The sequence below is a fragment of the Salvelinus sp. IW2-2015 genome, linkage group LG33 (genome assembly GCF_002910315.2).
Source record: "Salvelinus sp. IW2-2015 linkage group LG33, ASM291031v2, whole genome shotgun sequence".
Taxonomy (NCBI): domain Eukaryota; kingdom Metazoa; phylum Chordata; class Actinopteri; order Salmoniformes; family Salmonidae; genus Salvelinus; species Salvelinus sp. IW2-2015.
This window is the reverse complement of record NC_036872.1, coordinates 22142604-22160526: the sequence shown is the minus strand read 5'-3', so window position 1 is coordinate 22160526 and position 17923 is coordinate 22142604. Positions and strand designations below refer to the sequence as shown.

Below are 17923 nucleotides of genomic sequence, written 5' to 3'. Positions count from 1 at the left end.
AGTAGTTCTGTGTAGTGAAAAATATAGTCTAAAGATATAGATCCTGCTATATACAGTATATGCAGGTAGGCTACACATAGAAGTAGAGAGAGAGAAAGAGAGACAGTGTGTAAAACAGACCACATACGTTATTAGAGGGGTTCTCAAAGTGGCGTCCGCAAATGTACTGAAAGGGGTRCGTGATCATATCTCACTTTTTTAAATAAATATTACGAACAACAGATTAAACACATTTTGGCCAAGGGGTCCGTGGAATAAGTTTAGAGTGTGTAATACAATACAATATAATATTATTAATCTACAATTCAACTCTTTGTATGCTATTCTTTATCTTACTCAAGTTGTMTTCTGTTCTGGGCCAGACAGATTACCAGGATGTGTAGTCAGAGCATTTGCTGACCAGTTGGCGAGTGCCTTCACTGACATTTTCAACCTCTCCCTGACCGAGTCTGTAATACCTACATGTTTCAAGAAAACCACCATAGTCCCTGTACCCAACAAAGCGAAGGTAACCTGCCTAAATGACTACCGCCCCGTAGCACTCACGTCAGTAGCCATGAAGTGCTTTGAAAGGCTGGTCATTGCTCACATCAACACCATCATGCTGGAAACCCTAGAACCACTCCAATTTGCATACCGCCCCAACAGATCCACAGATGACACAATCTCAATCACACTCAACACTGCCCTTTCCCACCTGGATAAAAGGAACACCAATGTGATAATGCTGTTCATTCACTACAGCTCACCATAGTGGCCACAAAGCTCATCACTAAGCTGATGACCCTGAGAAATAAACACTTCCCTCTGCAACTGGATCCTGGAATTCCTGACGGGCCGCCCCAAGGTGGGGAGGGTAGGCAACATTACCTCCACCACGTTGACCCTCAACACGGGGGCCCCACAAGGGTGTGTGCTTAGTCCCCTCCTGTACTCCCTGTTCACCCACGACTGAGTGGCCACGCACAACTACAACACCACCATCAAGTTTTCTGACGACACAACGGTGGTAGGCCTGATCACCGGTGACGATGACGATGAGACAGCCTATAGGGAGGAGGTCAGGGACCTGTCAGTGTGGTGCCAGGACAACAACCTCTCCCTCAACGTCAGTAAGACCAAGGAGCTGATCATGGACTACAGGAAACGYYGCTGCAGTGGAGCGAGTCGAGAGCTTCAAGTTCCTTGGTGTCCAAATTACTAAGGACTTAAAATGGTCGACACACACACACAAACAGTCATGAAGAAAGTGCAACAGCACCTCTTCCCCCTCAGGAGGTTGAAAAGATTTGGCATGTGCCCTCAAAAAGTTCTACAGCTGCACCATTGGGAGCATCTTGACCGGCTTCATCACTGCTTGGTATGGCAACTGCACCGCCTTCGATCGCATGGCACTACAGAGGGTGGTGTAGACAGCCCTGTACACCACTGGGGCCGAGTTTCCTGCCATCCAGGACCTCGATGTAGCGGTGGTGAAAGGAAGGCCCAGATAGTTGTTGAAAGACTCCAGTCACCCAAGCCATAGACCCAAGCCATAGTTCTCTCTGCTTCCGCAAGGCAAGTGGTCCCGGGGGTCACCAAGTCCGACACCAACAGGCTCCTGAACAGCTTCTAACGGAGCGAATGGAATGMCATCAAACAGGGGTGCGTGCTTAGTCCCCTCCTGTACTCCCTGTTCACCCATGGCCAAGCACGACTCCAACACCTTAATATAGTTTGCTAACGACACATTGGTGGTAGGCCTGATCCCCGACAACGATGAGACAGCCTATAGGGAGGAGGTCATAGACCTGGAAGTATGGTGCCAGGACAACAACCTCTCCCTCAATGTGAGCAAGACAAAGGAGATGATCATGGACTACAGGAAAAGGATGGCAGAACACGCCCCCATTCACATCGACGGGGCTGTAGTGGAGCAGGTCAAGAGTTTCAAGTTCCTTGGTGTCCACATCACCAACAAACTATCATGGTCCAAACACACCACGAAAGTCGTGAAGAGGGCACGACAACGCCTTTTCCCCCTCAGGAGACTGAAAAGATTTAGCATGGGTACCCAGATCGTCAACAAGTTATACAGCTGCACCATCGAGAGCATCCTGACCGATTGCATCACCGCCTGGTATGGCAACTGCTCGGCATCCGACCATAAGGCGTTACAGAGGGTAGTGTGTACAGTCCAGTACATTAATAGGGCCAAGCTTCCTGCCATCCAGAACCTACAGTTGAAGTCAGAAGTTTACATGCACCTGAGCCAAATACATTTAAACTCAGTTTTTCACAATTCCTGACATTTAATCCTAGTTAACATTCCCTGTCTTAGGTCAGTTAGGATCACCACTTTATTTTAAGAATGTGAAATGTCAGAATAATAGTAGAGAGAATGATTTATTTCAGCTTTTATTTCTTTCATTACATTCCCAGTCAGTCAGAAGTTTACATACATTCAAGTAGTATTTGGTAGCTTTGCCTTTAAATTGTTTAACTTGGGTCAAACGTTTCGGGTAGCCTTCCACAAGCTTCCCACAATAAGTTGGGTGAATTTTGTCCCATTCCTCCTGACAGAGCTGCTGTAACTGAGTCAGGTTTGTAGGCCTCCTTGCTCGCACACACTTTTTCAGTTCTGCCCACAAATTGTCTATAGATTTAGGTCAGGGCTTTGTGATGGCCGCTCCAATATTGACTTTGTTTGTCCTAAAGTCATTTTACCAACAATTTGGAAGTATGCTTGGGGTCATTGTCCATTTGGAAGACCCATTTGCGACCAAGCTTTAATTTCTGACTGGTGTCTTGAGATGTTGCTTCAATATATCCACATAATTTTTCAATCCTCATGATGCATCTATTTGGTGAAGTGCACAGTCCCTCCTGCAGCAAAGCACCCCCACAACACTGATGCTGGCCACCCCGTGCTTCAACGGTTGGGATGGTGTTCTTCGGCATGCAAGCCTACCCTTTTTCCTCCTAACTAACAATGGTATTATGGCAAACAGTTCTATTTTTGTTTCATCAGCCCAGAGGACACATTTCTCCAAAAAGTATGATCTTTGTCCCCATGTGCAATTGCAAACTGTAGCTGGCTTTTTTTATTGGCGGTTTTGAGCAGTGGCTTCTTCCTTGCTGAGCGGCCTTTCAGGTAATGTCGATTAAGACTCGTTTTACTGTGATATAGATACTTTTGTACTTGTTTCTCCAGCATCTTCACAATGGTCTTTGCTGTTGTTTGGGATTGATTTGCACTTTTGCACCAAAGTACATTAATTTCAAGGAGACAGAACGTGTCTCCTTCCTGAGCGGTATGACGCTGAGTGGTCCATGGTGTTTATACTTGCGTACTATTGTTTGTACAGATGAACGTGTACTTCAGGTGTTTGGGAATTGCTCCCAAGGATGAACCAGACCTTGTGGAGGTCTACAAATTTTTTTGAAGTCTTGGCTGATTTCTTTTGATTTTCCCATGATGTCAAGCAAAGGCCTGAGTTTGAAGGTAGGCCTTGAAATACATCCACAGGTAACACTCCAATTGACTCAAATGATGTCAATGAGACTACTCAGAAGCTTCTAAGCCATGACATCATTTTCTGGATTTTCCAAGCTGTTTAAAGGCACAGTCAACTTTAGTGTATGTAAACTTCTGACCCACTGGAATTGTGATACAGTGAATTATAAGTGAAATAATCTGCCTGTAAACAATTGTTGGAAAATTACTTGTGTCATGCACAAAGTAGATGTCCTAACGAGTTGCCAAAACTATAGTTTGTTAACAAGAAATTTGTGGAGGTGGTTGAAAACGAGTCTTAATGACAACACTAAGTGTATGTAACTTCGACTTCACTGTATATACTAGGAAGCCCAAAAAGTGTAAAAGACTCCAGTCACCAGTCATAGACTGTTTCTCTCTGCTACCGCACGACAAGCGGTACCAGAGCGCCAAGTCTAGGTCCAAAAAGACTCCTTAACAGCTTTCACCCCAAGCCAAAAAGACTGCTGAATAATTAATTCAAATGGCACCTGGACTATTTTCATTGACCCCCCCCCCCCCCCTTGTTTTTACACTGCTGTTATTCACTGTTTATTATCAGTGCATAATCCCTTTACCCCTACCTACATGTACAAATGACCTCGACTAACCTGTACCCCCTCACATTGACTCGGTACCGGTACCACCTCATTATTTTTATTTAATTTAATTTAGTTACTTTTTCTATTTTATTATTTGTTTTTACTTTTGTTTATTTAGTAAATATTTTCTTAACTCTATTTTCTTAAAACTCCATTGTTGGTTAAGGGCTTGTAAGTAAGCATTTCACGGTAAGGTCTACACCTGTTGTATTCAGCGCATGTGACAAATAAAATATGATTTGACTTGATTATAAGGGGGTCTCTGATGAATTTGCTATCACAAAAGGGGTCCCCCGCATACACAAACACACACACACACAGGCACAGACACAGACACAGACACACAAACACATACACACACAGTAGTGGAGCTTCTATGTCAGTAGTTTGCCACTGGGGGCGACAGAGGCTTTGTCTATGTGTTGCCATAGAGACAGGATTGTACAGCAAGGTATAAAGAAGTCCAAAGGGAAAGCTGCTTAAGTTTCTAACTGAAGATCAGAAACTCCCTGGAGACAGCAGAGATAATGGCCTTGGATCTGGAGGATTATTTCCATACTGTCTTTGAGGAACACCTCTTAATGTGAGTTTGTTTGTGTTTGTGTTAGTATGCTCTCCAGTAGTGGGGCTGAGTGAAGGAACACAGATTGATGTCCACTGAGATTTCTGTGTGTATGCGTGTGTGTGTGTGCGTTTCTGCATGCGTACTTTCGTGCTTATCTGTGTAGGAAAGTGCCTGTGCGGGACAGAGGTCTGATGAGCGGAGCCACAAGGATGATTGAGAAACAGAGAGAGATCAGAGAGGTGGATAAACAGCTCCAGACACACAGAGAGGTAGGAGCCACGTTCTTATTCATAGTACTCATAATCAATAGAACCTGTGACAAAAATGTGACTATCGTAGTTAACATACTGTATGTACCATGGATGATTGTGTCGTGTTGATGTGTGTGTGTGTGTGTGTGTGTGTGTGTGTGTGTGTGTGTGTGTGTGTGTTGTGTGTGTGTGTGTGTGTTGTGTGGTGTGTGTGTGGTGTGTGTGTGTGTTGTGTGTGTGTGTGTGTGTGTGTGTGTGTGTGTGTGTGTGTGTGTGTGTGTTGTGTTTGGTGTTCAACAGGAGTTTGCATTAAAGATGGAGAGTTTGCAAAGGCGGAGAGATGAGGTGATGACGAAAGAGGAGAAACTGAAGGAGTCGCTGCTCAAATTTGACAAATTCCTCAAAGTTAGTGGCTAACACACACACACATGCGCACACACACACACTGAAACACACAGACTCTGGAAAAAACATCGTAATCAAATGTGCCATCTTGCAGGAAAACGACGCAAAGCGTGGTCGGGGTGAGAAGAAGGCAGAGAGAGAGAGGGATGCTGTGCGTCAGAAGGAGGGAGAGATAGAGAAACTGGAGGAGGAGTGTGTTGTCCTGGAGGCCTGGAGATTGAGGCTGCAGCGCAGGGTGGAGAAGACTGCCTTCTACTGGACCTTCCTGGAACAGGTCCTCAGACTGGCCAAGGTACCCAAGCCTGGCATTCACTAAAAACACCCTTTTCGCACTACTGCGCTAAACTGAACCACCCCCGCCCCCCTCCTCACTCTCTCTTTCCTCTTTTCTAGGTATTATCATGAATCTACCCCCCACCCCACCTCAGTTCATCTGATCTGTTCTCAACTCCAGAGAACTTTAAAAACATACTGTGTTTCCTGTGGGATCATGGCACTTGCTTTCTCTTGGAAATTACATTTTTATAATCAAATTTCCTCCTCTTCAGTGTGGGCTGACTAATCTACCAGCTCACGTGTGTTGCCTATGCCATGTCCACATCCCTGTTTAACCATAACCCTAACCCTAGCCTCAACCACAACCCTAACCCGAAACCTTAACCCTATCCTCAACAGCAATCCTAACCCTAGCTTCATATCCACATCCCGGTTCAACTCTAACCCTAGCTTCAACCCTAACCCTAACCCTTACCCTAAACCTCTCCATATCACGATTCAACCCTAACCCTAGCTTCAACCCGAACCCTAACCCTTACCCTAAACCTCTCCATATCCCGATTCAACCCTAACCCTAGCTTCAACCCTAACCCTAACCCTAACCTTAGCTTCAACCACAAACCTAACCCTAGCTTCAAATGTATAACGTGTACATGTGCGTGTGTGTATGTAGTATGAGGATGTGTGGGAGCTACTGGGGAGGTTTGCCACCCTGCTATCCACCAAAGAGCAGCTGCGGCAGAGGGAGAGTGAGGTGCAGGAGCAGGCTGATGGCCAACGGGGGGCGCTACAGAGATACACAGACCAGCAGAGCTGCAGCATTCTGCAGAAGAATAACCTGCTGTCTCAGCTACAGACAGAGCTGGACCAGATACGCTCCAACGCTCTCAGATGGGTACCAGACCTGATCACGCATTCACAGGGTCGTCACTAGAGGGTCATCACTAGTTACCACAGCCACAAAGTCATAATTATGGCTAAACCTATTTCTACAATTTATCTTCTCAATATCTGACTTTAAACCTAACCCTAACCTTAACAACACTGCTATCCTTATGCCTATCCCTCACCTTAAATTAAGACCAAAAAGCAACTTTTTGTTGTCATTAATGTTTACGATATATCCAATTTTGCCTTTGTGGCTGTGGTAACTAGTGACAATCCCTTTAGATGGGTCACAGCTTGATTGATTGAGTCACAGCTTGATTGATTGATTATAGTCCATGTCTCTCTATCCAGAATATAAACAATATTTTTTGTTCAGGAGAACACGTGGTATCACATCCAGACCACAGCGGCAAAGGAGACGCTTTTATTGGGCCAAATTAAAGTGGTGACCCTTAACCTCTACCACATGATGGGCGGGACCACAGTGCAGGAAAAGGGCGTGGCCATCGATGACACAGAGACACAGCTAGAGAAGGTTAGTGATGTTATTATGTCATAGATTGAGGTTTGTGATGTCACAGATGGACTATGTTTGTGATGTCACCGCTGAAAAAGGTCAGTGATGTCACAGCTGGAGAAGGTTTGTGATGTCACAGCTGGAGAAGGTCAGTGATGTCACTGTGAGTCGCTCTGGATAAGAGCGTCTGCTAAATGACTTAAATGTAAAATGTAAAATGTTACAGATGGAGGTTTGTGATGTCACAGATAGTGAAGGTTAGTGGTAGAAATAGAATGAATAGAACAGACATTAAACCTCTAACCCTGATACACATCAACCCACATCAACTCCATKATCCCAGACACCCTAGACCCACTTCAATTTGCATACCACTCCAACAGATCTATAGATGATGCAATCTCAATTGCACTCCACACTAACCTCAACCCCCTAGATAAGAGGAATACCTACACTACCGTTCAAAAGTTTGGGGTCACTTAGAAATGTCCTTGCTTTGAAAGAAAAGCAATTTTTTGGTCCATTAAAATAACATCATATTGWTRAGAAATACAGTGTAGACATTGTTAATGTTGTAAATGACTATTGTAGCTGGAAACAGCAGATCTTTAATGGAATATCTACATAGGCGCACAGAGGCCCATTATTAGCAACCATCACTTCTGTGTTCCAATGGCATGTTGTGTTAGCTAATCGAAGTTTATCATTTTAAAAGGCTTATTGATCATTGGAAAACCCTTTCGCAATTATGTTAGCACAGCTGAAAACTGTTGTGCTGATTAAAGAAGCAATACAACTGGCCTTCTTTAGACTAGTTGAGTATCTGGAGCATCAGCATTTGTGGGTTCGATTACAGGCTCAAAATGGCCAGAAACAAATAACTTTTTTCTGATACTCGTCAATCTATTCTTGTTCTCAGAAATGAAGGCTATTCCATGTGAGAAATTGCCAAGAAACTGAAGATCTCATACAACGCTGTGTACTACTCCCCTCACAGAACAGCGCAAACTGGCTCTATCCAGAATAGAAAGAGGAGTGGGAGGCCCCGGTGCACAACTGAGCAAGAGGACAAGTACATTAGAGTGTCTAGTTTGAGAAACAGATGCCTCACAAGTCCTCAACTGGCAGCTTTATTAAATAGTACCGGAAAACACCAGTCTCAACTTCAACAGTGAAGAGGCGACCCCCGGGATGCTGGGCTTCTAGGCAGCTGATTGTGGACTACAGTAAACGGGACTGCAGTGGAGCGGGTCGAGAGCTTCAAGTTCCTTGATTACCAAATTACTAAGGACTTGATCAACACACACGCAAACAGTCGAGAAGAAAGCGCAACAGCAATTCTTCCCCCTCAGGAGGTTGAAAAGATTTGGCATGGGCCCTCAAATCCTCAAAAAGTTCTTGACCGGCTGCATCACTGCTTGGTATGGCAACTGCACCGCCTTCGATCGCATAGCAATACAGAGGGTGGTGTAGACAGCCCAGTACATCACTGGGGCCGAGTTCCCTGCCATCCAGGACCTCTATGTAAGGCGGTGTGAAAGGAAGGCCCAGATAGTTGTTGAAAGACTCCAGTCACCCAAGCCATAGACCCAAGCCATAGTTCTCTCTGCTTTCGCACGGCAAGTGGTACCGGAACATCAAGTCTGAAACCAACAGGCTCCTGAACAGCTTCTAACGGAGTGAATGGAATAGCCTCAAACACATTGAAACCATGTGGTTTCAGCACTGACCCTGGAACTGCCAATATCAAGTGCCAATATGCAGGGAACTAACGCTCGTGTTCTTCTTATTTCTATTTTTCGTTTGTTTTTGTTCTACTGACATTGATTACTGAATTGTTGGGTAAGAGCAAGCAAGAGAGCCATTTCACTGTACTAGTGCACATGACTTAAAATTTGTCAATTTGACTGGTAAACTCATGGGTATCCTCGCAATGGCTGCCTGGTATTGTGATGCAATAATTTCCATAGTAATGTAGAATGTTCATTAAAATTATACTTACTGATGTGGCTCATGCAATCAAATTTACACTCAGTGGCCAATTTATTAGTTAGACACATCAAGTACCGGGTCTGACCCCCCTTCGCATCCAGAACAGTCTGAATTCTTTGAAACATGGAAACATTGCTCCATTGGTATCAAGGGACCTAACGTGTGCCAGGAAAACATTCCCCACACCATTACACCACCGCCACCAGCCTGTACCGGTGACACTATGGGGCCATGGACTCCTGTTGCTTACGCCAAATCCTGACTCTGCCATCAGCATGATCCAACAGGAACCGGGATTCATTGGACCAGGCAATGTTTTTCCACTCCTCAATTGTCCAGTGATGGTGATAACATGCCCCCTGGAGCAGCTTCTTTTAGCTGATAGGAGTGGAACCTGGTGTGMTTTTTTGTTGCAATAGCCCAACCGTGACAAGGACCGACGAGTTGTGTGTTCCCAGATGCTGTTCTGCACACCACTGTTGTACTGCGCAGTTATTTGTGTGTTTGTGGCCCACCCATTTAGCTTGCACAATTCTTGCCATTCTCCTTCGACCTCTCATCAACAAGCTGTTTTCACCCACAGGACTGCCGCTGACTAGATGTTTTTTGTTTGTCGTACCATTATCAGTAAACCCTACACACTGTGGCGAGTGAAAAGCCCAGGAGGCCAGCCGTTTCAGGAGACTGGCACCGACGATCATACCACGCTCAAAGTTGCTTAGGTCAGTCATTTTGCCCATTCTAACYTTCAATAGAAGGGTAACTGGATGCCTGTCTGCCTGCTTTATATAGCAAGTCATGGCCACGTGATTCACTGTCTGTAGGAGCGAACCGTTTTRGAGAACGGGGTGGTGTACCTAATAAACTGGCCACTGAGTGTATTTTGTAATGTCAGTTAAGTTGATTCAACAAATCAGAGCACAGATTAAAGGGTACACTTCTTGCTTTTACTTCCTGCTTTGCTCCTATGGATACACTCACAATGGCCGCAAGTCCCCCCCCCATTATGCCATCATTGACTTGAAAGGGATGCCCGTTCTATTCATTCTATTTCTATGGATGACACAGCTGATGTTCAGTTATGTCACATTTATGTCACAGCTAGAAAAGGTTAGTGATGTCACAGTTAGAGAAGGATACCGATGTCACAGTGATGTAGAGTAGGGGACATATTAATTTGCTAACAGTAAAATCTCAATGTGTTTTCCTCTCCAGATCCAACTCTTCATCCAAGACCAGTCTGCTCTAGTGAACAACCTCAAACAGAGCCCTTCTCATGCCACTACTAAAGCCAACTTGAAGTGAACAGCTGGAGGATGATCAAGTGGGTAGACAGAGGATCCTGCAGGTCTTATTATTGGAGATTTCAATCCATATCTTGTATTGTTTTCACACAGATAGTAATGTTATGGTCAGCACTCTGTGCAGCAGTGGTGGAAAAAGTACATAAAAGGTACCTTAATAGAGAATAACTCAAGTAAAAGGGAAAGTCACCCAGTAAAATACAACTTGAGTAAAAGTCTAAAAAGTACGTGTCATAKTTGAGTAAAAGTCAAAGTAAATGCTATATATCAAATTCCTTATATTACGCAAACCAGACGGCACAATTTTCTTGTTTATTTTATTAATGGAGAGCCAGGGGCACGTTCCAACACTCAGACATCATTTACAAACAAACACAGTATTTGGTTTTAATTAGTCCGCCAGATCAGAGTCAGTAGGGATGGCAAAGCTTTATATTGTTAGGTTTGTGAATTGGACCATATTGCTGTCCTGCCTGAGCATTCAAAATGTAACTAGTACTTTTGGGTGCCAGGGAAAATGTATAGGAGTAAAACGTACATATTTTCTTTAGGGATGTAATGGAGTAAAAGTTGTCAAAAATATAAATAGTAAAGTACAGATACCCAAAAAAACTACTTTACACCACTGCTGTAGCACAAACGTACCATGATGACAATAATAATTCATAATAATAATTGTTTCTCAAGCCTTGATCAAATGTATCCAACAATTGCATGGTGCCAGTTTTCTATTATTCTGACCAATTTTGCATAACAACTATAAATTGTTGAGTTCCATTTAAACTGATTCATTAATACCACACTGTACATGTTTCAATAAAAATTATTTATAAACAATGTTTAAAAAAAATCCCCTTTTCTTTTAATTAACATTTAAAAGTAGATAACATCAAACACAGAGTAGTAATCATACAATAGTAATCAAGAGCTGCGTTGCACAGTATTTATTGGAATAAACTCTGACACCTAAAAGGAAAACGTACAAAAGGAGAAAAGGAAAATGGGACGTGTTTTTGGAGAGCTGCCACATCTTTCTCACAAATATAAAAACCACGCTGGAATAATGGACTGTCCTGGTCTGGCTGAGTTTTCCACAGTTATTTGCCCTTCTTGCCTTTGCCCTTCTTGCCCTTGCTACCCTTCTTGCCCTTCCCCCTCATGGCCTTGCGGACACGGTGGCCCCTCCAGTAAGCCTGGATAATGATGGCGGCACAGCTCTTCTTTTCCAGCTCTTTCTGCTCCTCCTCCCTCCTCTCCTCGGCCAAACGCCGCTCCTCCTGGATCTGACTGAACTCCTGCTCCAGGACAGCATACGCCTCTTCTAGCTCTCTCAGCTCCTCCTTCTCCTCCTCATAGACCCTTGTCATGTCCTCCAGCTCAAACTGGGAGGGAGCAGACAACACAGAGAGAGAGATAGAGAGGGGGGTGGGGGATTTAATAAGCATCACTAAAATCGTATTATTAATTGCTGTTACTCAGTGGAAGATTTGTTATGATTTTTTAGGGTTAGTCTACCTGTTTCTCTCCCATATCAGCATCATACTTCTGGATCCAGTTCTCTATTTCTGTCTCCACTTTATATTTTTTCTGCCAGGWGGGGAGGAGAACAACATTGAAAAAAGTTATATTTCGCACTGCAGGATCTACTGCATGCATAGAGAATACTTATCAAAATGTTTTAGATAAGGGGCAGGGGCTAGGGCTCTATTTCTGGGATCTCCCACCTTGCGGAGCGAAGTCTCTACCTCGCGGTTCTCAGAAATCAGGTTGTTAAGCTGAACTCTCAGCTGATTGGCTTCCTGCTGCATGCGGGCCCGCCTCCCCTCTGAGGTCTTAGCGTCTGATTGGTTCTGCTTGTCGACATCCTGCTGTGTCCGCAACACAAAGTCCTCAGAGATCTTCTCCATCTGGTGCAGAMWGCTCTTCAACTTCCTGATCACCTCATTTTTCTTAGAGGTCTTAGAGAGCAGGGGGTAGGGGGGCGGGGAGAGAGTGTAGAAGAGAGCGGGAGAGAAAGTAGAGAGATTACATTTTGGAGAACTGAGCTAGAATTATCATGGGTTAAATCTTTCAAGGTCTAAACTCTGGTGTAATAACAACAGTAGTATAACGACAATGATAACTGTATCGGCACCTCAGCATCTCTGTCTTTGATGGCGGCAGCGACTTCCGCCTCCAGTGTAGCAACCAGCTCCATGTTGTTGCAATGGCGCAGCGAAACCTCCTGCATGTAGCGTGTTCTTTGACGTTCCTCGGCCGGGCTTGTCAGCAGTTTCTCTAACAGCACCCCCCGCAACTCCTGCAGCCCCCCTACCAGCCCTCGCACCCCTTCACTCACCCCCTGCCCCCCTCCCTCTGCCTCACTACTCAGGGTACGGGTTGCGGCTGGATGAGCTCTCAGCAGTCTGAGCACGTTCCTCAGTGAGCTGGGGATGGCCCTTTCTAACTCTGCTCTCGCTCTCTCCCCTGCCTCCCCCTCAACCAGCTTCTGCCCCAGGCCCACCAGCCTCTCTCCAAGGTGCTGGTGCTCCTGTAAGGCCCCCTCCAACTCCAACCCCACAGACAGCCCTCCCAGGAGGGCCAGCACAGCCGGCAGCAAGGCTACCGTCTCCACCCTGGCGATGCAGTCTTCCAGCACCCCTGCGATGCGCTGCGTCTCCAATGATGACAGCTTCTTCCGTGAAGGGTCCAGGATCTTTAGGAGGTCCTCCCTGAGCACTTTGGCCTGGGGCTGTGGACTGGGTTGGGGACTGGAGCACATCATTTGGGGGCTAACATCCTCTAGGGGCTGTATGGCCACCTCTGCAGACATACTGCCATAGACAGGGGGAATATTATTAAATAATAAAACATCATGCCCAAATCAACACTATAACATCGGTCAATTCAGCATCACAAACACATTTACCACTAACGTTAGGACAATATTACTATTTGCTAACTAGGTTAACAGTTGCCTAATGTGTAGTGTAGTTTACTTTTAGATATAATGTACTTACTTAACGTTAGCTACAAAAAGATACAGATTCCATGCGGATAAAACATTTTATCAAGAAAACATAACGTTAGGCCTAAAGAAAAACAACATACCTCCTCTGAACTTAAACAGCACTTAAATAAAGCAAATCGAATCGCACCAGACACATTATTGGCAGCAGCATAGAAAACAACATCACATCGATGTTGATAGTTTACAATACAGTTGCTAAGAGACCAAAGATGTGGGGTGGGGGGAGGGGCCCATTCGCGTCGACGAAGAGCTGAAATAAATTAGCATACATAAATAATGGTCATGATGTTGTAATTTAGGCTCATTAGCTTGTTATATTACAACATGATTACTAAAGTCCGATTTATGGCGGCCGGTCTGATTGATAAACTTGAATTTCAAGCTCAACTTTTGTTTTGAAAAACAAGGACTGCCTTTAGTCTCATAGCGCTGTATTATAATTTAAAGTGAACGCTACAGCCAGAGAGATGTTCAATCGCACCAAACATTTCTGTGAAAAACCCATCGGTAAAAGCTTGAGTTCCTAATTTTTGTATTCGTTTCGCGCTGTTGCAGGTAGGTGCACTTGATTCAGAAAACTATAGGCCTACTTCTGGCCAATCAGATAGCTCAGATCACCGTGTCTACACAGTTTCCTCGCACAATGGACTGTAAAAAAAAGCCTCGAACGCACAACAAATGTAATAATGTGAGATTTCAAAACGTTTAAAACCAGGACTAGAGAGAGACTCAACGAATACAGKAGATCTGCTGTTTTTATGAGTAAGTTCATGTATAAGTTGTTATTCAGCACTGTCAACACTTTGTTTAATAGTTTTATAAGCCATAAAATGCACYTGTTTCGTTAAGCTTTCATTGTTATTATTTGCGCCCGGTGTRTTTTATAATATCGAGGAATATTTCACTTTCTTTGGTCGTAGGAGTAACAACATGAATTTGTGAACGAGGTAGAAGTAATTCAGTGCGACTTAAAGATCATACCCTTTTTATCAATTTTCGTCTAAAATGACATACCCAAATCTAACTGCCTGTAGCCCAGGACCTGAAGCAAGGATATGCCTAATTCTGGATACTATTTGAAAGGAAACACTTTGTTTGAAACACTAAATTTGTGGAAATGTGATCTTAATGTAGGAGAGTATAACATATTAGATCTGGTAAAAGATAATACAAACTAGAAAACATGTGTTCCAGAGACAGCAGGGGTTCAAACTGTAGAACCCAGTTCCTACATTTGAATATAAAAATGTATTTTATCAAACAAAACAAAACCTTTTATCTCTGTGACCCTCAGGATGACAAATCAGAGCAAGATTACTGAATGTAAGTACATTATTTACCTTCAGAGGTGAATGTATCAAACCAGTTGCTGTGATAAAAGGGTTTTGTTGTTGTGCACTCTCCTCAAACAATAGCATGGTATTTTTTTCACCGTAATAGCTACATTATATTGGACAGTGCAGTTAGATTAACAATAATTTAAACATTCTGCCGATATAAGACATGTCTATGTCCTGGAAAGTTGGCTGTTACTTAAAACGTCACTATGCATAGTCACTTTAATAACTCTACCTACTACCTCAACTAACCTGTTGAGGTAGTTGACTCTTTACCGGTACCCCCCTGTATATAGTCTCGCTATTGTTATTTTACTGCTGCTCTTTAATTACTTGTTACTTTTATTTCTTATTCTTATCCATATTTTGTAAAACTGCATTGTTGGTTAGGGGCTCGTAAGTAAGCATTTCACTGTAACGTCTACACCTGTTGTATTTGGAGCATATTACTAATTTGATTTGATTAGCACACGTTAGTAACAGCCGTCCTGGTTTAGGGACACCGATCCCATAGAGGTTAACCTATTAAAAACAGTTCTGTAGCAAGGAGGTTTGTACAGTAGGCTATAGGCCCAATACATTATCACTGCATATTGGATATGCTTGAATTACCCTGTCAATGTTGTTCTTCTCAGACCATTTTGAAAMGATTTTAAGTATACGATCACACTTCTAATAGATCATTTGTTGTATTACTTGTGAGGCACAGCTGAGTGATCATAATACATTGTTTAATTTTTTTACTGGACTGATGGTCAGTCTGAGGGGAACGGAGGATCCCTATGTAGAGATTTCAGTGCCCACAGAAATGTTTTCTGAATTCCATACTTTAGGATATTTTAACATTTTTAATGTACAAATGTAATCATTGAATTCATACATTTAAATTGTATATTGAATTCAGTTTTCAAATAAAATTTCAATTGAATTGAATATTCAAGTTCAATATTTATATATTCCGTTTCGTTGTTATATTTATTTATTTCACCTTTATTTGTTGTCTGTGTATCAAGTTTACAAACTATCAATTCAACTATCAATTCAACTATATTCAACTTCTCAGATGCATTCAGATTCCGTTTTCAAATGAAGTTCTCTAAATTGAGATTCATAACAAGAGACATCATCCAGGTTGCCAAAGATGGTCTATTATATTGACAAGATAGTCACGTGACCGCTCTAACAATGGAAATACATGTCCTCAAAGATGGAAGACAGATTTGTCGAGAAGGGATATATATACACTACATGACAAAAAGTTTGTAGACACCTGCTCATCGAACATATCATTCCAAAATGATAGGCTTTAATATGGAGTTGGCCCTCCCTTTGCTGCTATAACAGCCTCCACTCTCCTGGGAAGGCTTTCCACTAGATGTTGGAACATTGCTATGGGGACTTCCATTCAGTCACAAGAGCATTAGTGAGGTCGGGCACTGATGTTGGGTGTTTAGGCCTGGCTCGGGGTCGGTGTTCCAATTCATCTCAAAAGTGTTTGATGGAGTTGAGGTCAGGGCTCTATGCAYGCCAGTCAAGTTCTTCCACACCGATCTTGAAAAAACTATTTCTGTATGGACCTCGCTTTGGACATTGTTATGCTGAAACAGGAAAGGACCTTCCCCAAATTGTTGCAACAAAGTTGGAGGTACAGAATCATCTAGAATGTCATTGTATGCTGTAGCGTTAATATTTCCCTTCACTGGAACTAAGGGGCCTAGCCCGAACCATGAAAAACAGCCCCAGACCATTATTCCTCCTCCACCATACTTTACAGTTGGTACTACGCATTCGGGCAGGTAGTGTTCTCCTGGCATCCGCTAAACCCAGATTAGTCCGTAAATGGTGATCCTAGGCTGCTTGGCCATGGAAACCCATTTCATGAAGCTCCCTACAAACAGCTTTTGTGCTGACGTTGCTTCCAGAGGCAGTTTGGAACTCAGTAGTGAGTGTTGCAACCGAGGACAGACGATTTATATTCGCTACATGCTTCAGCACTCGGCTGTCCCGTTCTGTGAGCTTGTGTGGCCTACCACTTTGTGGCTGTGTCGGTGTTGCTCCTAGACGTTTCCATTTCATAATAACAGCACTTACAGTTGACCAGGACAGCTCTAGCAGGGCAGAAATTTGATGAACTGACTTGTTGGAAAGGTGGCATCCTATGACGGTGCCACATTGAAAGTCACTGAGCTCTTCAGTCAAGCCATTCTACTGCCTGTCACGTTCTGACCATAGTTCTTGTGTGTTGTGCTTGTTTTAGTGTTGGTCAGGACGTGAGCTGGGTGGGCATTCTATGTTGTGTGTCTAGTTTGTCTGTTTCTATGTTTGGCCTAATATGGTTCTCAATCAGAGGCAGATGTTTTGTGTTGTCTCTGATTGGGAATCATATATAGGTGGCTTGTTTTGTGTTGGGATTTTGTGGGTGGTTGTTTCCTGTCTCTGTGTTTTCTCTGCACCAGCTAGGACTGTATCGGTTTGCCACTTTTTGTTATTTTGTATTTATAAGTGTTCTCTGTTTAATCATTTAATTAAACATGTTGAGCACTGGCTACGCTGCGTGTTGGTCCGATCCCTGCTACACCTCCTCTTCTCTTGAAGAGAAGGAAGGCTGCCGTTACACTGCCAATGTTTGTCTATGGAGATTGCATGGCTGTGTGCTCAGTTTTATACATCTGTCAGCAACAGGGTGTGGCTGAAATACCCGAATCCACTTATATGAAGGGGTGTCCACATACTTTTTCATATACAGTGTAGCTTTTGTGAAAATTGACTTTTRGTAGCAGGTTTAGGAGAACTTACGCAGCAGGTTATGATAACTACCGTAGCAGGTTYGGATAATTAGGTTAAGGTAAGGATTAGATAAAATGCAAAAAAAATTTAATGTGAATTTCTTCTTTTTCATTGGCTGATTGCTCCCAACTCATAGGAATCCCCACGCACTTGACAACTTTAAAATGGTGGAAGCCCTCAATGGCAAACTCCCATGTTAAAATGAGTTATATCCATGTTGAGTCCTCTATCTCTGTGACAAGAGGCACAACTCAGATATTTGAAAAAATATTTAACCTTTATTTAAGATATAAAGTCGTTTTTTTCAAAGTTACGGAAATAACATGAGTGTCCGGTAATATTAGAGCATTAGTAACAACCTTAACCATTATGACACTCACGCAGCAAATGAGCAATTCAATATTTTTGTTGACCAAATTCGACACTATCACTGACCTCCATAAAAAATGTCCATAAAAAATGTGCTCACTTG

General features: G+C 43.3%; 2 protein-coding genes across 5 annotated transcripts; one reads left to right on the top strand and one right to left on the bottom strand.

Annotated features, from left to right (window-relative positions):
• Nucleotides 1-4556: 4556 nt before the first annotated feature.
• Nucleotides 4557-10599, top strand: cfap73 (cilia and flagella associated protein 73). 3 transcript variants are annotated; one of them, XR_002876471.2, is made up of 8 exons: nt 4557-4702; nt 4848-4953; nt 5236-5340; nt 5435-5632; nt 6290-6511; nt 6881-7039; nt 9642-9735; nt 10229-10317. XR_002876471.2 is itself a non-coding variant. In XM_023979069.3 (7 exons), the coding sequence occupies exons 1-7, from the start codon at nt 4647-4649 to the stop codon at nt 10316-10318; spliced, it is 936 nt and encodes a 311-aa protein (XP_023834837.1). In that variant the 5' UTR covers nt 4557-4646; the 3' UTR covers nt 10319-10599. The 3 variants fall into 3 exon arrangements, 1 of the variants encoding a protein (XP_023834837.1); XR_002876470.2 differs by having other exon boundaries at nt 9597-9735; XM_023979069.3 differs by lacking the exon at nt 9642-9735 and having other exon boundaries at nt 10229-10599.
• Nucleotides 10600-10617: 18 nt separating this feature from the next.
• Nucleotides 10618-13513, bottom strand: iqcd (IQ motif containing D). Of its 2 annotated transcripts, none has more exons than XM_023978292.3 (5): nt 13408-13513; nt 12452-13130; nt 12042-12275; nt 11833-11904; nt 10618-11699 (listed from the first exon to the last, which is right to left on the bottom strand). In XM_023978292.3, exons 2-5 carry the CDS (start codon nt 13127-13129, stop codon nt 11415-11417), a joined length of 1269 nt encoding a protein of 422 aa, XP_023834060.1. In that variant the 5' UTR covers nt 13130; nt 13408-13513; the 3' UTR covers nt 10618-11414. The 2 variants fall into 2 exon arrangements, with proteins under 2 accessions (XP_023834060.1, XP_023834061.1); XM_023978293.2 differs by having other exon boundaries at nt 12063-12275.
• Nucleotides 13514-17923: the final 4410 nt, after the last annotated feature.